Here is a 25,629-nt window from a genome sequence, read left to right as displayed (position 1 = left end):
AAGAGAGGCTGCCCAAAAAAGACAACGTTGTTAGGCCAAATGAGCTGCGGGGGTATTAAGACAGTTGTTTATGCCCTGCTCTAATAGCTGCTGATGTTAAGGAGGATGGAAGCATAATGCGAAGGCAAAGTCATGTTTTGCTGCCATCTACAGTCAAAGTGCAATGTTTAAAGTTGCTACACACACACACTCACACACACACACACACACACACATTCAGAAAGAACATTTTGACAAAATAAGTGACAATATAAATAGTTTGGTTTAAGTTCTAGAAATGAAGATAATTTGGGCATGTTACTTTAGTATTTTATTTAATATTCTTTCTAAAAGTATATATATATATATATATATATATATATATATATATATATATATATATATATATATATATATATGTGTGTGTGTGTGTGTGTGTGTGTGTGTGTGTGTATATATATTTAATAAGTAACATCACCTTTTAAAAATCTCAAATTGTTAAAACTCATCAGAAGACTCAAATGAGCTGTAGGTGCGGCAGCCAACAGGCAGTTGGAGAGTCAAAACAATTATTTCAATGAGTAAAGAGATGGATTGGATTTTATCCCATGTTTGCCTGCCCTGTGGCCTGTAGTTTCTCCTGCTATTATTAGAATTATTAGTAAAGTGCATTTTCCACAAATGTCTTTTATTGTTTGGATATGAGGAATCAACCCAAAGCAACTGAAAACAAAACCTGAGGGGCCTTCAGCCGCTAAGCTTTTACCCTACAATGTCTGAGATTATGGTGATGTTTTCCCAACTTCCCTGTGCATTGTTTTTAAAGGGTTAACTACAGACAACAATTATTGGAAAAGCGTTTGATGGAGAAAAAAGAGGTGGCTCTTCAAGAAGCACATGAAGAAGAAGAAAGGGAGAGGCGGCTTGAAGCCCTTAGGAAACAGGTGTTTTTAATTTGAAATGTTCATGGGTGGTTTAAAAGAATGTTGCTAAGTGCTCCTAATAACATTATTCCTAGGGCTTAGTTTAGGCGTTCTGCTGTATAAAATGTAACTTGTCCCAATTGAGACACTGATCTTCATTCCGGGGAGCAATTAGGTTTATGTTGAACCATTTCCAGTTTCTTCGTATATTAAAAGGACTTTATCAGCACCTTTTAAAAAGCTCTCCCAAGATTTAAATGCATCCACATTACCTCCAGTTTAATAGCTGAATAGTATCCATTTACCGCAGTGAAACTCTGCATCTAGCCCAAAGATTTTACTCTCCTCAAAAAATGGGTGGTGCTTGACCGAGATAATCTTCTTTGGGGTAGGAACCTCTGTTTGGATATATCCCATAATAAATAAACATGTTCAAAAGTACTTTAAAAAAATATAACCTCACTTTTTTTTTTTTGGTGGAGAAATAAAAGTCTCCCATTGCTTTGCCTAATAAAAGTAGGCAAAAGTTTAGAAAGTAGATAGTACTTGACAAGATCAGAAATTTAAGAACTTGGGAAATGTGATAAAATAGTTTTATTTGGTAATTTTTCAGAGTTTTTAGCCAGGGAGTGATTAGCTTAACCCACAAGCTCTGACGTCTTCACTGGCACCATTTCCCAGCTGACAGGGAATGATGGGTTTCTGTTAGTGCCAGTGGCGGCAACATAGGATCTTGGATAGGAACTTGGCCTCTGGTGTCCTTCAAACCTGGTACAACCTGGTTTGCTACTCACTGGCAGAAGAAACTTAGACCTTTTACCTAACTCCCGTTGCTTTATTTCCCCCTCTGAAAAATGGGAATAACAATATTAGTCCCTGCCTTGTAGGTCAGTAGTAATGTCTGTTTACATTTTTTGAATATTTACTAAGTATAAAGTCCTCTTATAAACACCCTGGGGTTTTAAATCATTTAATCTCTACAAAACCCTATCCTATAGGTGTTATTAATATTCCTGTTTTATAGAAGGGAAAACCAAGGAGACACAGAGGTTCCCCGGAGTTACACCGCTAGTAAAGATCAGGCTGGATTCAAACCAAGTCTAGTTAGGTGAGGTGGTATAGAGGAGGGATAAACACATCTCATCTTCTTTGATAAAATAGATTAGAGAAATTCAAAGCATAGGAATGTAAGTCCTGGTCATGCTAGATTCAACAAAATTTAAATTATTCAGTCATTAGCAAATAAGTATATACCATGGCTTTCTGGGGACAAAACTTAATGTCACTATTACTAAACACATCCTTGTTCAAAATAGAACTCTGACAACTATGGAATCCATATGGTTAGAATTGTTTCCATCTGTGAATCCTTGGAAAGAGGAAATATCTGTGCCTATTATCTATAAATCGTGTTCAGAACTATGATGTAAGATTTTGATCAGGAAACCTATAATAATGAAAGTATGTTCAATTCCCAGTTATGTCATTATAGTTCATAAATGCATTAAAAATGCCATTTTAATGATAATTATATTTTTTCTCTTAAGTTTTTTTTATTTTTAAAGATTTTTAAAATAGATTTTTAGAGCAAGATGAAGGGAGAGGGGGGGAGAGAGAGAGAGAGAGAGAGAGAGAGAGAGAGAGAGAGAGAGAGAGAGAGAGAAACATGGATGTGAAAGGGAAACATTGATAGGTTGCCTCCTGACACCCCTACTGGGATTGAGCCTGCATCCTAGGTATGTGCCCTGACTGGGAATTGAACTAGCAACCATTTGGTGCATGGGATGATGCTCAGCCATCTGAGCCACACCAGGCAGGGCTTTAATGCTAATTCTTGACTTTAGGAGTTAACAGACAGGTGTTACTAATGGTGCATATGATTTACAAAATTAGTGGCTTCATTTCATCAGGACACAGGTTTGGATTATTTCAATTATAATAAAGAACAAGGGCACTTGGGTTAAAGTTTTTCAGCAGAAGTGGGAGCACTGGTGTATAACAGCCCCTGGAAATCTAGTTGCCTGGTACAATGGAAATTTACCCACCTGGCCCTATAATGCCAACACACTCAACTTTACCCATGAATAATATGCTCTAGATTCAGTTTATTCAGATCAAACTTTCTAGAAAGTTTCATGAGGTTGTCACCATGGCCACAGATCGCTAGTGGTTAAAGATTACTGTTTTTATTTTACTTTTGGTTACTTTCAAGGTGTTTGAATATGTAGGTTTTCTATATAAGATTTCCTATGACTTTGTATCAGAAAGACAAATTTTTGTCTAAATGTAATAATAACTATAATTTTAGTCATTAGAAACAATGATATATCACAGCCTTTTAATATTATATTTTGTTTTTAAACTACCAACTCCTTTGTGGATCTCTAGGACTGGCCTGGTTCAATATGCTTTCTACTCTCCCCTCTTAGGATTTTATCTTTAATAACATTTCTGAACTGTAATGGACATGAAACATTAATAATATTGCCTAGAGCATTTAGCTTGTATCTTGTTCCAAGTTGCTATGCTTTCTCTTCTTTTAGGTTGCTATTGTTGCTCAATTTGATCCTGTTAGAATGATGTCAGATACAATGGCATCGAAAGCGAGGATGGGTATTGGAATTGAGGAAGAATTTATTCTTCAAAAGCCACTCTTCACATTGAATACATACAACGAACAGCAGGTAATTATGGGAATTAGCATGTTTGGTACAAAAGCTATGATGATTATAAGAATTGTAGAAGTGTGTGTTTTGCATTACAAAGAATTTTCAACATTTATATTTGAATACTACACATATCAACACAATTTTTACTTCTAAATGATAGCACATAGTTACATAGAACAACTGTTAATATTATAATATAGTTGGTAGGTGAGCATAGAAAAAGCAGTTTATCTGGAAATGTTATGAATCTGTCATTGAAAATTATTTTTTAAACTTAAAAATAATTTTACAAAATCATACTTTAAAGTTGTGTTAGTACTGTATTTTGTTGGTGAATATTGCTCTATCATATTCAGAATTTGTTTAAATTCATACCATAATCCTTTTGAAGAAAAAGCTGATGATGATTAAACAAAGCAGAGCGAAGTTTTCAGAAATTAAAATGAGCAGAAGATAATTCATGATAGTTAATGATACAACATTTTCTGTGAAAACAAGTATTAAGGGGTAATTTAACCATTTCTAGGAAGGGAGGACAGATGAATGAACGTGTATCCCTGAAATTAAAGGAGAAAGTAGTTAATTTTGCAAATCTAAGGAGACCTGCTAAATGCTTATTTAATTATTTAAAAGGCAGGAAACTTCATCCATTCACCCACTGACAAATAAATCAAGTGTGCCTGTAGTATGTGCTGCATACTTTGCTAGGGATTAAAAAATGTACAATTAATTTATTAATTGGACACCTATTGACGGAACAGATACTACACCTGGCACTGTGCCAGGTGCCTTCCTGAACAACGCAGACATGTCCTGTGTGGAAGTGGGGAGCTGGGAGCTGGGCTGGGAGGACAGTAACATGCATGGGAATAATGCCACTAAGCTGAGGACACCTCCATAACGGAGGTCTAAGGGCCGCAGCCACCAAGGGAAGGGAATGGCTTAGGGAAATCAGAGAAAGTGTCAAAGAGAAAACTTAAGCTGTATCTTAGTTGAAGACATAGCAGCAGAAACAAAATTCATTCCAGATGATTTAAGCTAAAAACAAACAAAAAATAGATTAGTGGGAGGAAGTGGCCATAGGGCGAGGGACAAATCATAGAGTCAAGGGAGTCTTCAGAAGCCACAGTGGGGAGGGCAGCGGGGGCTTGCAAAGAATTGAGTCAGAGGCTGGAAATCTCTCCCCACCTGGGCCGAAGAAGTAGTTTCGCCAGGTAGAAGAGCGTGGAAAGAGGCCCTTACTGCTGTGTCTTCAATGGAAAGTACTGGGCAAGGGTGGGTGCTGGGAGATGAGACTCAGAACATAGGTTAGGGTCAGACTGTGAAAAGTCCTAGGGGTCTTGCTTGCATTTCACCTTTATCCTGAGCAGAGGCGAGACTTTGAAGCAGTTGAATTACAGAACGGAATTTATGTTTTAGCAACATGTCCTGAATGGAAAATTGGTGAGGCTGGGGGGTGGGGGCTGGAGGTCATGTGGGGTCAAATGGCACCCTCACAGAAGTGGGGGAGGAGCAGGAATGGCTCTGGCTGAGAGGAGAAGGGAGGAGGGAGGAGGAAGGAGAAGGAAGGAGAGATTTTGAAAGTGAGAATAATTTTAAAGCAGACAGTTTGTTCCACTATTTGCTAGTTGTGTGAAGTTGTATACACTATTTAACATCTTCCTGTCTTGTTTCTTCATCTGTAAAACAATAATTTGCACGGTTCTTATGAGGATTAAGATAATAAATGTCAATTGCCTAGAACAGTGGTCGGCAAACCGCAGTTTGCCACTCTGTTCACTAATGAGTTTGCCGACCACTGGCCTAGAATATTACCTGGCACCGAGTAGTAATACAGTAAATGGTAAGTATTTGGTGTTGCTGCCATCAACCATCCTATATAATAAAAGGCCAGTGACCATAATGGCGTAATGACCAGAACAACCGATTGACCAGCTTCTATTAGGTGCATTGACCACCTCTTGGTCCCTCCCCCGAGCCTGCAGGCTCTGATCACTGGATGGCCAACGGGGAACCACGGGGAACTGGGGTGGGTATTAGTGGCGGGGCAGAACTGGGGACTGGCGAGCGGGCAGAAGATGGCCCAGATCGCAGGCTAGGCCTAGGGACCCTACCCATGCACGATTTCGTGTGCTGGGCCTCTAGTGTAAGAATATAGAAGGAGAAACAGATTTGGGAAGAGAGAACTTTTGTTCAAGTCATGTGTTGGGTGAAAATGTCTAGTACACATTTACAAGAAACCGATTGGCTGCCTCTGGGAAATTGGGAAGATTGTGGTCAGTATTCAAAGGAGATCTCCATTTCACTTTGTTTATTCAAAAAGTAGAATAATTAAAGCAGTTTAAACCTCACCCCCCAGGAGCTGAACAGGAGTGAACACATGCAGGTGGAGCATGAACCACCGGAAGTAGGTGAGAGGGACCAGGGAGCCTGGATTGGAGCAGAGGAGGAGAAACCTAGGGCTAAGGATCACATATGTTGCTTGTCAGACCTAAATCTCTGTATTATTCTTGACTGTATGCATCACTGCCCCTAGTCCCGGAATCTGACCAGTTGCCAAGTTCTATTAATTCTTCCCTTCAGTGTTTCTGACAGTTATCTCTTCCTTGCTACCAGCCTAGTTTAGGCATATTTATTACTTCATGTCTAGACCATTGTAGTAGCCACCTTAACCACTCTCTCTGCTTCCATCTCTTCTTTCCTTGCCTTCTTAATTTATCCTGAACTTACAATAAGATCCATCTTTTTATATAATGACAGTGATTATATTAATTCCATGCCCCAAACAGAAACAAATACAACCTCAGTAGCTCTCCAGACTCCTTGGCAGAGCCCAAAAGCCTTTCAAATTCAAGTCCCAGGGGAAGAAAGCAGTGTCCTTTTCCAGTGTTCCCCAATGGTGATTCCAAATGGACCGATTTGACCTCTAAGTTTGCATGTTCCTTCCTTTCGTGCTCAATCTTTCTTCCTCCCCCATCTGCTTTAGAAAAGAGTATGTTGGACTTTAGCTCGGTGCTCCTCCTTACCTGAGACCATGCTAGTCTCACCGGCACCAAGAGACGTACCACTTAGGGGTATCTATCACATGTTGCCACAAACGGTAGTTATCTGGGTATAATCTTATTACCCCTATGAAAGAGCTCCTTCAAGGAGGGGCTGCTTTCAACAGCTTATTATCCAATCTTCTAGGGCAGGGGTGGGGAAGGTCTGGCCCGAGGGCCCTCTAAGGCCCTCGAAATCATTTGGTCTGGCCCTGCCAAGGCATTTGGAGTGAATTAATGAAATGTTTGACCAAATATAGCAGGCTAATTTTTAAGCTGATAATCTTGTATGGCCCTCAAATGATGTTATAAATATCCAAATGGCCCTCGGCAGAAAAAAAGGTTCTCCGTACCTGCTCTAGGGGGACTTTAAATCCAAGTAAAATGCTTCCCTAGCTGAAATCCACATGTGACTACCTTCTTATCATTGCAAACGGCACCCCTGACATTTAATATTCACAGAAGGAGGAGTAAAGTCCAATCAGCTATAAGTGAACACAGAAATCGAACTACTCGTATGTCTAGTCCCACTTAGAGTCAGATAGATGGAAGCATTTTCTAGTTCTGCTTGAAATAGAAATCTGGCTTGGGAAGAAGGTTCTATTGATTTTTGTTTTTCAGGTAGTGGCCATGTGCTTAAACTTAATTTACATATTGCCAAGTGATGGAGAAATTAAAATGTCTGTTTAAAGGCAGATGCAGAAGGTTGTGGTTTAGATTTATTTTATTTTAATTAGTGATTGTCTATATTTGCATATTCCAGCCATCCATAAATAATGAATCAATGATATTATTGAAAGTAAACTTTTTTCATCTCATCTTTTAATAATTCTAATGTTTTGTATTTTGACTCATCTACTATGCAACAGTCTATACACCTTTTGTTGGAAACCACTGATTCACTGGAAAGTGGCACTGTCAAAAAGGTTTGGATGTTTTCAGTAAAAATAACCATGATATAGTCACTGTATGCACAAAATTTACTGTCATCTAGTCATTTATCTAGCAAAAACAAATTATGCAGCTTAGGGAAATATGGCACTAAACTATTTACTGTAGTTCAATGAGTTGCTATTTATTTACATTGTACTTTATTTCTACAGATAATTTCTGACCCTAGACTTCGTTTTGAGTTAGCCCTTCGAGAAGCTGGACTTCATAAAACCTTTTATGCCAAAGAGATGTTACCAAAAATCAGTCCTCAAAAACCACCAAGAAAGGACATGGAATCTACTGTATTTAAAACCTAGAGTTCATCTTCAAATCCTATTAAATGTAAACAAAATTTTTCTCTGAATACATTTATATGGATAACAATGATTACTGCTTTCTAAAATTTTTAAAAATATTGACATAGAATCATAGCATCTATTAAAACAGCCTTGCCTTTTAAAAAAATGATTCTTAGAATTTTATGCACTATTTCCAATATCTTTGTTTCTTTAATGGTACTAAATTCTCCAACATTATGGAACTTAATTATGACACATTTGGTACATATATTAGCATTTAGTAAATTGCAATTTGGAAGTTGCCTTATCCCATAAAAAGAGATCAAAATAACCATTTGCGAGAATTATAATTTATGTTACTGCTACCTGCTAACAATCATTTCTGCTTGCTATTTTCAGAATTTAACTTTTTAATCATGGAAGCTTCATTACCATTAATACTTCTATTGTTTCTTGATTATTATAATAGAAGACTCAACCTTTCTCTAAATTTAGAAACCAATTTGGTATACCATGTTTACTGCAAACCAATCATCCAAGACAATCTCATTTTGCAAATTAGCCCATAAGAATAAATTAGAAATTAGAAATAGCATTTCAGACATCAGAATATCTATTTTGGTTAGGGGAAAAATGTGTATGGCTGTTTGGAAGGAATATTTTAACATTGATAATATTTAGAATGCTATCAAAAGTTTCACTATCTATTAAATATCTAGATGATTTTATAGAAAGGCAATGTTTCAAATATAAGTCAAGCATAAGTTTTTTCTTTTTACTATTTCTAAAGAACCACACAAATACGAGTAGCTGGTGATGTACAGCAGGAGGGGGTGCCACTATTTTGAGAGCCACAGGGAGTTCATATTTGAGGTTATGCGGAAGCAGTGTAGCTATTGACTCAGACCTTATTAATTTTCTTTCATTTTTTAAAAACAGTATTTATGATAGTACCATTTGTTGAACACACACTGTATGCTCAGTGCCATGAATATACTTTACATATAAAGTCTTCTTTGACCATGATAACAACCTTATGAGCTTATTTCCATTTCTCCAGATAAGGAAACAGGTTCAGAAAGGTAGAATAATATGCCATAGATCACTTGTTTTTCAACTGTGAGTCATTAAATTAATTTAGTGAGTCCTGACCAGCATTTTAAAAAATGAAACAAAATAAAATAATTCTGAAATCCAAGTGGCTAAGAAACATATGAAAAGATGGAAATACCAATTAAAAACCCAATGAAATACCAATATGCATCCACCAGATTGGCACCAATACCAAGAAACCTAACGATATCAGTAACACCCTACAGAATAATAGGAAGCACCCACTGGTGGTGAAAGTGTAAATTGGAAAAGTCCGGACCTATCAGATAAAGTTGTAACTGTTTATACACTTGGATAGAGCAATTCTATTCCTAAATATATGCCCTTGAGGAGCCCCTGCATATGTGTATGAGGACACATGGATTGGGATTCCTAAATGAAAACAAGCCAAATGTTCATCAATAGTAAAATAGATATAAAAAATGTGTTATATTCATATATGGAATTGCAAATAGAGATAAAAATGAAAAAAATTAACATGAGCATAATATTTAGTGAAAGGACTCAGATGCAAAAGTATACATACTGTGTTGTATTTTATTTATCTGAAGTACAAAAACAGACCAAACTAACCTATAATGTTTAAGGGTAGGTGGTGAAACAATCGAGGAAAATAGGCAAATGATTAACACTAACATCAAGGTAATGATTCCCTCTTGGGGATAGGAAGGCTGACAGGGTGGGGGGTTTCCAAACATCATCCAAGATTTTATGATGTTTCCATTCTCTACACTGTAAATAAGTGTTTATATACTTTTAGGTCAATGCCATAAATTCATAATAAACCGAAGAAAAGAATATTAAGAAAGCAAGTTATTAAAAGTATAATTTCATCAGAAACAGTCTATTTAGCCAGTTTCTGATTAAATATCTCTATTTTATAGGAATTTCTGTGGTAGCAAGGGTAGTCCCTGCCTGGGAGTCATATTTACCCTGACATAGGTTATCGTCCCTTTTATTTTCCTCCCCCCAGTCCTTGTGCTCTGCTTCACTTAGACTTTCGTCAGTCTAGCTTTTCAGGTGGGCATAAAAGAGAAAACAATACATACCCAATAGGAATCAGCACTGTGCCATGAAATTCGATTTCACCTATTCGTGTGTATATAGTAGATAAAAACAAAAATGTATTTATTAATGGCCCCCCAAAATTAGAAACCACTACTCTCAATCCCACAGTTAATAAAGATATAGCCTGTTCAACTCCACCTCATTATTTGTCTCAAACTGTGTGGAAAGACTGGAATCCTTCCATCTGGTAGGAAGTCCCTTAAGTCCCCACCACCAAATCTGCAAATACTAGTACATCCAAGTCTGCATTTTCCTTTTGCTTCCTCTAGCAGTGGGAGCAACTCTCTCTCTATCAAACACCAAAGTGTGTTTTGGGTTTCATCCCCTCTCAACTTCATGATAATTTCTCTTTTTTCGTTATGCCCTTTCTCTCAGATATCTTCAAGATCATGTAGTTTTTCTACCATCATTCTGTGAATGTGGTGTATTACATAGACTGATTTTCATATGTTGAATCATCCTTGCATTCCAGGAATAAATCCCACTTGTTCATTGTATACAACGCTTTCAATATACTGCTGAATTCAGTCTGCTAGTATTTTGTTGAGAATGACATCAACATTTTTGAAAAATATGATTTCATTTTTTAAAAATAGAAAATTGCCTGGCTGTGGTTGAGCATTGACCTATGAACCAGGAGGTCATGGTTTAATTCCCAGTCAGGGCACATGCCCAAGTTGTAGGCTCGAGCCCCAGTGTGGGGTGTGCAAGAGGCAACCAATCAGTGATTCTCTCTCGTCATTGATGTTTCTATCTCTCCTCCCTTCCTCTCTGAAATCAATAAAATGTATATTTTAAAAATAGAAAATTATTTTGGGTCTTTGTTTTTTTATTTCTTAGCTTTTATTTTCTTTAAGGCCTTATCTGTTATATCTTTCATTAATTTGGGGTATTTTTTAGTTGTCTCATTTCTGAAATGTTTTCCTTTTATCTATAATTTTTTCCTGAGAATATAGCACCTAATTCCTGAGTTTTCCTAATTCTGATTAACATGCTCTCATACCTTATATCATTTTTATGGATTTTAACTTTCAGCTTATAATGTTAACCTATATTGCAGTAATGTCTCTCTGGTGCTCATTTCTTATCTGTAGGGATGTTATTATGCTGCTTAATCTGTGTTTTTTTATATCAACATTAATATCTGATCCTTTGTTTTATTCATTTCTACTTGAAATTAATTTGCTTAACTTTTAGAATTATTTGTGGCTCAAAATAGTTCTTCTAATTCTACAGCTCTGAAATTCTCTGTTAAGTTGTATTTGTGCACGGTTAAAAAAAGTTGGCAGCTTCTTTTCTGGAGATATGTCCTTCTCTACCTGCTATTTCCTTTGATTCTGCTGTTTCTGTGCTGCTCAATTGTATTCTCCTTGCAGCAGTTTCTCGGCATTGTGGGCCTTTGTCCTAGAAGTGAGATTTGACTAGTCATTGTGGGAATTCATGGGGCCCAGACTTCTTTGGCCCTTCAGACTTGACTGCCAACTCTTTGTACTCATTCATTATTAGAAAGTGTAAAGCTCTCAGTTTCCACTGAAACAATTTCCTGTGGGTACTTCCTGGCTCTGTTTGAGTTCTCAGGTCTCATGCCCTCTATAGATAATCTCTCCAGCTCTGTAATCTGCCCTCTCAGTTATCATTTTCCCTCTTCAGAAAGTAGAAAGAAGAGAACATTTCCATTTTTAAAAACAGACTCTTAATTGCTAAATACTATTTTTAACATACTCGTAATGGGAGGAAGGCCAACTAAAAATTACTTTCTGCTCAAAGAGTTCAGCCCACTTGTCCATATCCGAAGTCCTAAATAATATTTTTTAAAATCATGAAAAGAGTAGTAGGGCTTCCTTCTTCGGACATTTATTTAGTTTTTGTTTGTTTGTTTTATGGGACATCTATTTTCTTGGGTTTTATGTTGCCATCATTAAAATAACTTCATTATCTATTTAGCTGAAGGTAACAAGCCATTTTGAAGGAAACCTAGGGAAATTGAAGAGTTTTTAAAATTAAGACATTGCCTGGAAAACTCAAGAGGAAAATCTAAGATACAGACTTTTAAAATTTATTGATTGATTTTTAGAGAGAGAGGGAAATGCGGGGGGAGAGAGAGAAACATCGACTTGTTGTTCCACTTACAGTATTTATGCATTCATTGGTTGCTTTTTGTATGTGCCCTGACTGGGGATCGAATCCACAACTGATACCCGGCCATGGCTCTAAGATACAGACTGTTTAAGATCTCAGTCAAATCCCAGAAATGATGAAGTTTGACCTATGAAGAAAAAAAGGTCTGAGTATTCTACTGTTTCTGACATCTGATCGATGTGTTTCGGAAAAATAGTTGTATGCTTGCTGGTGCATTTGAGGATGAACACTTGATAGATGCTGCCAACTACCAGAGAGGTCCTGAGGGAGAAAATGTTCAGGAACTTACTCATTGAGATTTAGGAACAGTGAATATTTCACTCTGAGACTCAATGCGGGACTGGATAATAATAATAGAATTCACTAACTGCATGACCTCTAGTGGAATAGTCTCAATCCTTAGAGAGGAATGTGGCATCAAATCTGTCCTGTTCGTACCAAGTTTTTAAAATCTCTAGAAAGATGTTTTTCAACCTCTCTGGGAATTTCTCTTTTTACACTAAAAACTGCCTGTGTTCCTTTCCTTTTCTACTTTCAAGAGTATTTGAGCCTTGTGTTTTTCACTGTTTAAACCGATTTAGGTTTGTTTTTGAGTACATGCTTTTAATGTCATTGTAGGCCTTACTAATTTTACCAATTACCTTTTTTTTTTCTCTCAGAGAATTTGTTATTTTATATGTGGAAATGTAAGTGTGGGAAAGAGTAGTGGTATTATTTTCCTTCTATTTTGCACATTTTCCCAGACATGTTAATATTACTTAGCACCACATATGCTTAAAACTCCTAATATTTATAAACAATTTCAAAAGCAATTTGCTTACATCTCTTTAGACATTTTATAAATATTGTATTAATTTCAAATGCTTACCTTCACAGTATATTTAAAACAAATGCTGCACAAGATGTCCTGTTACTATTACTATGAACTAACTTAGTTTGGGATGATGATTAAAAGTAATATTTATTTTTGAATCTACTAAAATGAAGTAAAACTTTACTTGGAAGTGAAAATTCTTGACTTGCTAAAGGAAATCCAGCACAAGTTACATGGGTTTATGTCCACATGGGCTAGGACCATGCTATCTGGAGAGAAAAGATCCAGATAATGTGAAGAGAGTATTTTCTCATCCATGTTGCCATATCACCATAACACTGTTGCTTAAAACTGCCATCAAAGTAGAAGCCTCAGGGCTTCTGCATTTCAATGTTTCTAGACAATTTGCTCTTCTCCCTGCTTTCTCAGTCCAAACCTAGGGTTTAATTTGATTCAACAAATATTTACTGAATAAAGTCTCTGCAGCCATGAAAAAGAATGAGGATTGTGGTGATGGTTGTACAACTTTCTAAAAACATTGAATTATGTACGTTAAGTGGGTAAATTGTATGGTGTTTGAAAAGAAAATCAAGATACATTGTATAGGTGAAGATCAGGGAGTAGCGACAGATCAATACCTATAGAATGACCCTCCCTATGTGCAAAAGAATGCACATTTCTGGAAGGATATATAAGGAGCTGTTGGCAACTGTTACTTCTGGGTGATTGGAATGGGAAGTTAGGTGGAGTGAAGATTAGGGAAGCTTTACTTTTTCCTTTATACCCTTCTATACTGTTTTAATGTGTATCACAAGCCAGTATTACTTTTGGAATAATGATTTTTAAATATGAATTTTTATAGGGTGCAATGTATCAGGCATGGGGGATCTAAGAGTTCCAAACCTGCATAAACCATCTTCTGTGATGGGCAGCACCCAGCAGGGGTGTGAGGTGGATTGGGGTCAGTTGATAAAGGTTTTTTGACTCGATGAATGGATGGATTAATGGACGGATGGGTGATCTGTATGAATTTTGCCTTTGCCTATGGCCAACAATTATCTATAGCTACCCTGAGTAAAAAGAAATAGACAAGGTACAAACAGACATAGTTTAAAATAAATTCTTTCTCTTCCTAAAGCATGCTCAGAATTTGGCTGAGGAGATAAAACGTCTCACACATTTAAGAAAAAAATACAAGAAAAAGGCAGTAGCTATGAGAGAAGTACGGAGCAGACACCTCTTGTCATACTTGCTTCCCTGACGGATGTGATCCAACCCCTCAGCTTCTTGGGACACGGGATCAGCTGGCATCTTCACGCCTTCCCTCCTGTCTCTTTCCACCTAGTGCACAGGAATAAGAAGGAACCAGGAAGTGAAGGGAACAGAATGGGTCTGAATGGACCAAAGGGTTGTAGAGTAGGGGGAGTTTTATAGTAGACTTCTTGTGTGGCATATGCGTCTGAAGTGAAAACCTGAAATCCACACATTGCAGAAGACTTCTGTGGTTGAGCATGACCACGATTATCCTCAGAAAACTTCTCTGTGGAGAAATGGAAAATCTCCTAGTCCTCTACACAGTTTAGAGAAAGGAAATGAATAACCTGTGGGCAGGCACAGGGAAAAAAAATAAGGTGGTAGAATATTATGCAGCAAGGATGTTGGGACCCAGAACTCAAACCTTAGGCATGGAAGCTTGTTCTAAGTGGCGTGGCTTGTTGAGAGGCTTTACAAGGTAGCAGAAGGTGTTTTTTTTTCTACGTGATTGGGCCCTTCCAGAAGGGAAGATAAATTTCCAGGAGCCCTTTTGTTCCGACCTGGTGCTGCTGACCAACCATTGTCACCTCCTTGGTCTGTGCCATGAGGGAGGACATGATACACTATTCAGATGTTTCTTTTGTGTTGTTTGTCCCCTTTCAGGCTTATTAAAGCTAGAAAGCAGTACCTATTGGTATCTGTGCGTTTCCCTTCCATCATCCTCTAACCTAGCCCCCTTCTTCTCAGATGCCAGCCTATGGACCCTTGAATAACAGCCTATGATGTTTAACCTTTATCATGTCGACGTTACAAAATAGTAAAAGCTTTGTTGGGCATAGGAACAAAGTGCTCTGGAAGGCTAATATGAGAACCGGGTACAAGTTGGATGGTATCTGGGGAAAGAGGGGATGGAGGAAGCCATTTATAGTTATTTAGAATAAATCAGGTGTGAGGTGAAGTGAAAGTGGGTATCAGTGGAGTCTCTGATCCTTGTCACTTAAGGAGGAAAACTGAACTCTGAATTCATTTATTCCTTTCCCTCTTGCAAAGTTCCCTTAGAGGTTTGGGGAAGCAGGTCCACCTACAAAGGAAGCCCTGGGCAAGCAGACATAGAGATGAAAATAAACATAACTCCTGAGCGCGAAGGTGTGATGACTGGCCTGCCTCTAGCTTCTCCTTTCCTCTTGTCCAAATGAAGTGCTTCTGAATCCCAATTAGGACACTTAGTGCTCTTCCAGAATCTGTGATCAACCTGGATCCCCAACAGGGGGTGAGAAGGACGCTCCCCCCTCGCTCCGCGTTGAGGCCCTGAGGTTGCTGCTCCTCTTGTCAGCCCGTCACCTGTGCCCAGGGCCTGGTCTGCTGCCCAGGTCCTGTCTGTGGCTGCTTCTCTGGTTCCTTGGTGATGGTTTTGCTCCTGTGGTCTTCCAGGACGCAGAGGTTGTGTTCTGTCACCAAAACCTCCAGCTCCTGTGATGCCTACCTTCACTCATCTGCCTCCAATCACCTGCACGGAGTTCTGCCAACAGTCTACCCTGTTCCTCCCCGGCCTAGCTCTCTCTATGCCAGGCCTTTGTCTCTGTTCACTTCAGTCACTGGGACTCACACCTTATCCATCCTTCATTTGGAAAGAAACACATTCTCCACACTCATCTCCACATGTCCACTTTGGTAGCTGTCACCAAAGACAACCTCGAGAAACCATACCGCCCAGCAAGCAAGCCCCTCTGTTGTTCCCCGCCCCACCCCCCCTCATTGGATCTGGGTGGTCTCTGACTTCTTTAACCAATAGAATGGGCAGAAGTGATGCTGTGCCAGTGATGCTGGGCCCAAGCGTTAGCAAAGGCCTGTGGTTTCTGCTTTTGTGCTTTCAGAAGCCAGTTGCTGTGTGAAGTCCAACTACCCGGCTGGAGGAGAGGCCACATAGGGAGCCCTAAAAAATGAGGAGCTCTGTGGGGAGAGACACCATGGGGCGGGACATAAAGCACCAGCCACAGGGGAAGACATCATCTGGGACCAGCCTGCACAGTCAGGCCCCCAAATGACTCCTGTCCCAGCCGCCATATGGCCACTTTGACCATAGACACCAGAGCACCAGTGAGAGCCCCAGGATAACCATCTATCTGAGCCCAGTCAACCCATGGAATTAGGAGAAATCATAAAAAAAAAAACAAAAAAAAACCACACACCACAATAGTCTTTTAAGGTGGTTAGTTGTGTAACAGCAGATATGTGAATCAATACTCAACAAATCCTTGACCATTCTAGTCCTTTGCCTGAACTTCTAATGGGAACAGCCAACATTTATTGAGCACTAACTGCATACCAGGCACCGTTCTTGTTGCTTTGAATGTACGAAGTAATTTGCTATGCACAACAACCTATGAGATGTGCACTATTGTTGGCCTTATTGTATAGTGAGGGAAACTAAGGCACAATAAGGTGACTTGCCTTGCCTAATGTTACACAGCTCATAGAGCCTAGATTTAAAGCCCTATAAACTGGCTTCTAAACCTTGAACTCTACTGCCTGCTACTCTCAGGATTTGCCAGTCTGACCATCCTTCTCTTGTCATAAATATCTAGAATTTTGTTGGGCATCTTCGGAATATGATGGGACATAACCACAAGTCAGCGATGTCTCTTCTTTGGGTTTTTACTGCATATGGACTCAAATGGATTATAATGGCGTGATTTAAGAAATGCCGAGAAAGTGCCCTAGCAAGCCCCCTACATGTTACAGGATGTGTCCTGCTTGAAGCGTGGCATCTCAGAGCCTGTGCCCCCCCCCCCCCAACCCCACTGCCCCGCAGATCATTTTTTGCCATCTCATATTTGCCTCACTTTGGCATTTGCTGGTCTCCCTCCGAACTTTGCTCTAAGCATGAACATGGAATTTCCTTAATTCCACACCCTATGAGCTATGATCAGCTTGTAACAATTCACAACATTTATTGACAGCTTGGGTTCTAAGAGGAGATGCTGTTCAGAGAGATAAAGAACTGATATACTAGATGTGACCACAGGTCAGCTCTTGCACAGGAAGCCTGCCACCAGCCACCGTTCTCCTCGGCATCGCCTAGGTGTCTTCTTGGCCTGAAGGCCAGGCTCCGGCTCTCAGGCTCCAAGGATGAAACTATTCCCCTGCCTTAGAGTCTTCCCAGAACTATTGATTGGGCCTGGGGAGGGGCTCCAGGGAAAACGGAGAGATCCATCCCTTCCTGCTGGGTTTGACTTGCCCCCAGGTACCACCAAAGTACCCATCAGAAGCTGTGATGGGGCACCCTTCTCCAGAGAACTATTTATCTTTGAAGAGTACTGTGCTGGGGACACCAAGAATTCACTGCACTAAACCCAACTTTATTTGTCCATCTCTTCTCCAGTATGACATGAATGGGGCACAGTCAGGTGCCCCATACCTCCTCTCATTACTCAGTCACTATCCAAAATTTCCTACAAGCAAATGCCTAGGCAAAAACATACAGAGCGCTCAGGAACGAGAACAGTTTTCAGGCATAGAGCCATCTCAATATAGATTTAGAAAAAAATAGTTCTTAGTGTAATCATTCTACTAAAAAAATAAATCCAAACACATTATTCAATGAAATAAAATATTTCAACCCAACGTATCTGAATTCAGGTGTTTCCACTGCATTCAGGTTTTCCAAAAGGAACATTGGTGTGTGGGTATATGAAAATACCTGCACACTGTAATATTGTGCATTAAAAGTAATAGAAAATAAGGAAGTTGGGGTTAGGGACAGATCACTTCAAGCATATGCAACTTTGTAACCAGAACATTCACATCAACAACTGTCACCCGGGGTGTTGGCTTGGACCACACAGGAGTCTACCACAGTGAATGAAAAAATGCACAGAAACCACAGGGAGGACGTGCTGGTGACAGCTCATTTACAGCACAGCTGGGAAGCGTTGCAAAAATGTCTCTGGGAGTGGGCTCCTGAGCCCGCAGGCTGCTTTCGTGGTGGGCAGTGTGAGTCCAGGTAGTGGCTGTCCAGCTCAGAGTAACCCATCCACAGCAGGGTCACAGGCCAACAGGTCTCCTCATGCGTGCCCTGTGCAGAGAGGCAGATTTCCCCGCAGCCCATTCTTTTACAGAGAACAGAATCATTTCACGTGTGGGGGGTCTGCAGTTCATCTCACTGTGCACAGAACCGAAGTCCTGGGCTTCTGTTTCTGCATCTCACCCTGTGCCACCCCAGTGGCCAATAACCCCCATATCTCTAGGCCCAAGGAACAGGAGTCAGAAAACTTGTTCTATGAAGGGCTAGATAGTAAGGGTTTTCACCTTTGAGGGTCATGTGATCTCTGTCGTAACTACTCAACTGGACTGTTGTAGGGCAGCAGGCACCAGAGACAGTATGTGAACGCTGAGCCTGGCTGGTTCCCATCACACAGGACAACAGCAGGAGGCAGGCAGGGGCTAGCTCCCAGGCTGCAGGCCCCTGACCCCGACCCAGAACAGCACCAGTTTCTGTGTTTATGTTCTCTACCTCTGAGCTGCGGGCTGCCTCTTTGCTTTCTCTGTCTCTGAAGGATGTCCCCTCATTTCTTATGAACTTAACTAGAGGCTTGGTGCACAAATTCATGCATGGGTGGGGTCCCTTGGTCTGTCCAGTGATCAGGGCCAATTGGGGCTGCAGGAGGTTGGCCGGTGGGGGGAGGGGTCATGGGAGGTTGGCCAGCAGCCCCGATCGGGGTCATCAGGGCCAGGCAGGGACCGCAGGAGGCTGGCCGGCCACAGGAGGTTGGCTGTGGGTGCGCACTGACATCAGGGGGCAGCTCTCGCATTAAGCATCTGCCCCCTGGTGGTCAGTGCGCATCATAGCGACCAGTTGACCGGTCATTTGGTAATTTGGTTGTTCGGTCATTCGGTCACTTAGGCTTTTATATCCATAGATAACTAGAGGCCCGATGCACGAAATTCATGCAAGAGTGGGCCTTCCTTCCCCTGGCTGCTGGCACAGGCTTCCCTCTGGCACCCGGGACCTGGGCTTCGCTCCAGCCACTGGCAGGCACCTGGGACCTGGGCTTCCCTCCGGCTGCCTGTAGGCACCCAGTACCCAGGCTTCGCTCCAGCTGCCGGCAGGCACCTGGGACCAAGGCTTCCCTCCAGCCCCAGCTTCGTCCGGAAGGACATCTGGAATGATGTCTGGTCTAATTAGCATATTATCCTTTTATTATTATAGATACCTTTTAAAGTTTCTTTACTTTAGTAAAGTGGTTTGTCCAGATCTGGGTGTTTTGCATGGCAGAGGGATTTTTTTAATACCTAGTTTTCCATTTGCTGGAAATATGTCTGGTACTTTTTTTTTCCTCCCTCTTAAATGTCAACTTCTGTGTCATTATGTTTTAGAAATTCTTTCAAAAACAGAATATAGCTGGATTTTGTTTTACTTTTCAATCTGAGAGTATCTGTCATTTAACTGAGTTAAGTCAGCTTACACTTACTCTGTGTATGGGTACATTTATATTTATTTCTGATATCTTATATTTTATTCCCTGTTTACCATGCTATTTCTAATCATTCTTGTTTTTCTTCTTCTCTATACTATATTAATCAGGTTTTCTTTTCTTTTCTTTTCCACTCTAATTATTGGATATTCAACATTAAATGTCAATTCTTTTGCTGGTAGCCCTTAATATTTTAATACAAGCTCAATAAAACTGGAGTGGGGGAGGACATTTATAAAAAGAAAAAAAAATTAATACACAAATAACTTAAATAAAGTCTAACATCTTTCCAGACCTCCACTCTCCTCCCCAACGATGGTGGGTCCTTAAATCCCTTCAGCTGATCACACTTCAGTTTCCATTTTAGTGTTATCTAGTACTGATTTTTAATTCCTCCAAATTTATTTTTCAGTCAATTTTTACCAATATTTTGCTCACCATTGCTTCTTGAATTTTAGACATCCTTCTGAATTCAATTTAGTTTCCTTGAAGTACATTACAGGCAGTCCTCAGGTTTCGTTGGACTCGACGTATGTCGTTTCATGGTTACATCGCCATCTTCCATTTATTTATATAAAAAAAAGTTCTGTTATTTCGACATATGTACATATGTGCTTTATGGTTTTTTATTTTATTTATTTACCACAAGTAAAGGTCAGGAATTGTTATATTTCTTTTAATTTTTTTTTTTTTTTTTACTGTTTCACTTCATTACTGCTGTGTATGTGCTCCATGTGAGTGACGTAGGTGCTTATGTAGGTGGGTTCCAACTTACAGCGAAAATCGCGTTACACCACACTGTAGGAATGGATCTCCAACATAAACCGAGGACCTACCGTATCTAGGTGTTCTTTTAGTAAGAATCTAAGGGTAGGGAACTCTCTTCACCTTTGCTTTAAAAGCTATTTCTACATTGACCTCATACCTAATGATATTCTGCCTGGGTATAAAATTCTAGCTTGACAATATTTTCCCTCAGGACACTGAAGATATTATCTTTTAGATAATCCAGAATCTTTTAGATTCTATTACTGCTGTTGAGATATATGCTGCTGATCTATTCATTTGTAGAGAACCCCCCTCTCTCTTTTTATGCTTGCTTTTAACATTTTCTTTTAGTTTCCTTTAATAGTTTCACTGCAATATTTTCATGTGTGATTTACCTTTATACTGTGCTTCTTAAATATTCATATCTTGTACCAGTTCTGGAAATTTCTTAGTCAGTAGATTTTTAAATATTGCCTCTTTATTGTTCTTTCTATTCTCTCTTTCTGCAATTTCTTTTAGTAATATGTTGGGTCTTCTCATTTTATTTTTTGTTTCTTACTTTCACTTTTATATTACCAATCTTTTTTTCTTTTGGTGCTGCATTTTCAGATTGTTTTTTCAGTTCTATTTTATACTTCACTAATTCTTTCTTCAGCTGTGCTTAATGTGCTATTTAACTCATTGACCAAGTGTTCTTTACAATTACAAATTTTTTCATTTTTTATAATTTTCAAATTTTGAAATTTCACTTGGAAGTAAAATTTGGTTCTTGGTTTAGTGTAGTGTTTAACAACCCTGTATTCTGGTACTAGAGACTGAAAGTTCGTGTCCTCCCAAACACCATATGTTGAAATCCTAACCTCCAATGTGATGGTATTAGGTGATGGAGCTTCTAGGAGGTGGTTAAATCATAAAGGGAGAGCCCACATACAATGGTTTCGGTGCCGGTGTAAAAGAGAGCCCAGAGAGCAGCCTTGCCCCTTCTACCATGTGAGGTTACAGTGAACAGACGGCTGTCTGTGAGCCTGGAAATGGGCCCGGCCAGACACTGAGTCTATCAGCACCTTGATCTTAGTTCTCCCCACCAGTAGAACTGTGAGAAATGGATGTTTGTTGTTTAAGCCACCCCAGTCCATGGTATGTTTTTTAAAATATATTTTATTGATTTTTCACAGAGAGGAAGGGAGAGGGATAGAGAGTTAGAAACATCGATTAGAAACATCGATCAGCTGCCTCCTGCACACTCCCCACTGGGGATGTGCCTGCAACCAAGGTACATGCCCTTGACCAGAATCGAACCTGGGACCCTTCAGTCCGCAGGCCGACGCTCTATCCACTGAGCCAAACCGATTAGGGCCAGCCCATGGTATTTTTGCTACAGCAGCCTGAAAGGAACTAAGGCATTTGATAAAGAATGTCTGCAAATTTCATCCCCGTCCTTATTAGATCTGTGGCCTGGTACAAGTTAGTTAATCTCTGTGTGCCTCCGTTTTCTCATCTATAAAACGGAAAAATACTAATACTTTATAATGCAGTAAAGACAGGATTGTTGTGAGGATTAAATGAATTAACAGTTGCAGAGCACTTAGAAAAACACCTAACAAGTGGTCAGTGCTGTATATTATTATTATCATCAACATCATTCAAAGTAGCCTTGTCGTTTTGCATTTCTTATCTCTGTGCTTTAATTACTCCTATTAGAGTGTTACTTGTTTTAAAGATAATTTCTTTGTAGTCACTTTCTAAGTCCCTTTCTAGTAATACATGTTTTTCATTTAATTCTCTTGCACCTTGTGTCCACTGTCTGGGCCTCCCATATGAATGTTACCTGCTTATTCTGTCACTTCTTATCATGAGCTCACCTTCACCGAAGCTGGCTATTTTGTGAGAATCCCCTGCCTACTTGGTGTGCCTGTGTTCCCCCAAATGATTTTGCATGTGCTTATGCCAGCAGTGCCAGGAACACTCTGTTCTAGAGCCAAATTTTCTGTTCATATCTTGAAATGGGGTTTTACGGAATATAATAAAAAATGTAAACCCCAAGCCTAAAAAAGGATCAAATACAGAGTTTGGATCTCTCAGGGGATTCTATGTCTCTCCCCCACACCCCACCTTGTTGCCTAGACAGAGACAGACAAGATGTACTAGTGGTATCTTTAAATGACATTTTAAGTGAATAAAACTCTGCTTCATAATGATGAATAAGAAACCCCCTCCTTTTAAAAATAGCCATAGGGACTCTTCCCCAGTTCCAAAAAGGAATCCTGAAGACCAGGTGGGCAGATTTTTTCCCCCTCTTGGGCCTTAGTCCCCACACCTCACCTCACCCAAATGGAGGCCTCATGTCTCCATGAGCTTTAAATGGAAGCCTCCGGGTTATCAGGTAGCTGCTCAAGTCACTACTCTGGCTTTACGCTTCCTTCTCAGGAGCCAGCTTTGATTCTCTTCCGGAACTATCATGGGGTTTTGGTAGATGCTTCCAGTGTTTTGGGGTGTCTAGGTCTCCATCTTGCACAACTCCCAGTAGACCTGGTCCTTCTCATCACACTATTTCACAGCCGTCTTCCTTTCTTCCTAGTCTCCCTTCCCTCTCCGTATTTACTTTCATTTTTTTTCTTATTATTTTCCACTTTGTACCAGTTACTCTCCTTCTCTGGTAGCATATTGTGATCCTACAGAGTCCCATATGTGCTTCACCAACCGGAAAAGAAAAATAACATTATTAATTGGTCTTCTACTGTCACTGGGACACCCAAGCATTTATGCCAAGGGCAACGCATATTGGGCTGGTGCAAGAAAATTTCATTTTAAAGTCACCGACTTTAATCCTGTAGAAATACTCCCTGGTGTCACGCTGCTCTGTTCTCTAGTGAATATTTTAGATTTAATCATTCTTTTTTATAGCTCTGATGTGTTAGTCATATTTCCTCACTGCATTCCTGACTCTGATGAACTGTGTTTTGCAAAATAACTGTGGTTGGCTGTGCTGTCGCCCAGACTGGCTGCTGCAAAGGCTCAGGCCTCCTTGGCAGATACATTCCTATAACGAAGATGAGGGCGTTAGGCAAAACTGCCTCTCTCCTGGTAGCCGTTGCCATACCCAATTCCTTTGCTCTGATTCCTCACTTACTAAGCAGCTTTCTTAGATCATTTCACTCCCGTAGAACAAAGAAGCCCCTGTAGAAATGCCAACCAGCAGGCATCTGCCATTGGGCCACATTGTGTGAATTTTCTCCCTGCAGGTTAGTAAATTAGAATTGAGGATTTACTATTTTTTATTGTAGTAAAATGTGCATACAGGAGTTCTTACCATTTGAACATTTTTTGAGAGTATAGTTTAGTGGCATTAGGTACAGTCATGTTATTGTGCAACCATCACCACCACCCATCTCCAGAACTTTTTATCATCCCAGCTGAAACTCTGCACCCATTAAACACTAATCTCCTTTCTTCCTTCCCGCAGCCCCTGGTAACTTCTGTTCTACTTTCTTTCTCGATGAATTTGACTCTCTAAAGTGTCTCACATAAGTGGAATCCTACAGCATTTGTTCCTTTGTGACTGGCTTATTTCTCTTAGCATAATGTCCTCAAGGTTCATCCATGGTTTAGCATGTGTCAGAATTTTATTAAGCCTTTACTTTATAATGTATTGAACTTTATACCCTTTTGGGTAAGCTGATTTTTGATTAGTCACAAAGCCATAAAGCGTTTTATCTGCATAGACGCTGAGATCATCGCTGACATCTCTCACTCATCAGCCCTTTAAATGCCATCTCTCCCACAGCTGCAGCTCCGGCTCTGTCGTGTCTGAACTTTCCTGAGCCTTTTAACAAAAGGAAGGACCTTGGAAACACACCAGCTTCACCTGAAGAGGGAATTTTTATTCTGAAATATGTTAGCTGCTTGATTTCTTAGGTGAAAATTTGAAAGCACTGACCTTCACAAGCAGGGGAGCTGACGGGTCTAACAAGAAAAGGATGTCTTTGGTGGCCTCAGCTTACCTTTAACCCATCTCTGCCCTCCCCCTAACCTCGAACAGCGGGAAAGGTCAAGTCTTGGTCATCCACACCCAGGCACAGTTTCTTGTTACTGGTACTTATCTCAACCTTGCTCCTCCTCCTCCCACTTAGTTCCAACAAACTTCTGATCAGTCCTGCTCTATGCCTTTCAACCACTTCCCTTTGTGGAGGAATAAGGTCCAATCTCCTTAACCTGACTCTTGAGGCTCCAAATAATAGAACCCCAAATTACCCTTCCAGACCCAGCCAAACAGGATTCTTTACTATTCTAATCATATGTCCTAAATTTTCCTTTGTTGTCTTATTTCATGCCTTTTCCCTTTGATGGCAAAATCCTCCCCAGAGTCTTTTAAAATTATGATCCTTAAATAAAGATCATCTCAAATATTTACCTTGTCCAAGAAACCTTTCAAATCCCTCCCCCTTCATATGCTTATTCCCTCTATTGAATCCTCAAAGCACTTTTATTTCTATCTCTCTTTTGGAGTCTATCAGATTATATTTTTAATTATAGTTAGCCACATATTTGTCATAGTGCCTCAAACTTAATATGCTGTGAGTTATTTAAAGGAACTGACTGTCTTGCTCTCTCAGAACACCTAGCATTGCAACTTGCATAAAGTCCTTTACAAATATGTCTGTTTTAGCCTTTGCTGTTTACTTAGAGTGGGTCCATGGATTGCAACCTTAAATTAATCACGGAACCAGCTCTGTAACAGGTGAAACCCCCCAGTCCCGATGGAAGGAGGGAGATGGGAGGACCCTGAAGTATAGGAAACAGATCTGAGTGGTGGACTGGTGGTCACTGCTGATTATTTACCCAGAGCAAGTGGGAATTTGGTGACATTTTGTTTGCTACAGCGTTTTGTTTTGTTTGGTTTTTGTTTTAGTGTTTGTTTTTTGTTTGTTTTTGGTTGTGGTGTCTGGAGGAATATAAATGCAAAGGACCTTAAATTCAGATAAAAAATAAATTAATATGAAAATGAAAAGAAGAATCCATATTTTTAAAGACCTGTTTTTCCTTTTCTGACAAGGGATAGAAAAAAATCAGATTATTCAGTTAGTTTCTCTAACACTGGTATGCCCAATGCTTCACAATGTTATTGATTAAGGTGCTATAGAGAATAAGATGTTTT

The 25,629-nt window shown here is 39.8% G+C and overlaps 1 protein-coding gene across 2 annotated transcripts in view; it reads left to right on the top strand.

The window, feature by feature from the left end:
* CCDC148 (coiled-coil domain containing 148) overlaps nt 1–24,328 on the top strand; it is a 169,181-nt gene extending 144,853 nt beyond the window's left edge. Inside the window, exons 12-15 of one of the 2 annotated variants that reach the window (XM_054723172.1) lie at nt 806–923; nt 3,446–3,586; nt 7,716–7,887; nt 24,259–24,328. In XM_054723172.1, coding sequence (XP_054579147.1) covers nt 806–923; nt 3,446–3,586; nt 7,716–7,862 — 406 coding nt within the window. In that variant the 3' untranslated portion in view covers nt 7,863–7,887; nt 24,259–24,328. Of the gene's footprint in view, nt 1–805; nt 924–3,445; nt 3,587–7,715; nt 7,985–24,258 lie in introns of those variants that run through there. The other variant, XM_028141192.2, reaches the window with a different exon arrangement.
* Nucleotides 24,329–25,629: the final 1,301 nt, after the last annotated feature.

This window comes from Eptesicus fuscus, chromosome 11, assembly GCF_027574615.1.
Source record: "Eptesicus fuscus isolate TK198812 chromosome 11, DD_ASM_mEF_20220401, whole genome shotgun sequence".
NCBI lineage: Eukaryota > Metazoa > Chordata > Mammalia > Chiroptera > Vespertilionidae > Eptesicus > Eptesicus fuscus.
The sequence above is the reverse complement of the archived record's forward strand: the minus strand, read 5'-3'. Positions and strand labels throughout refer to the sequence as shown.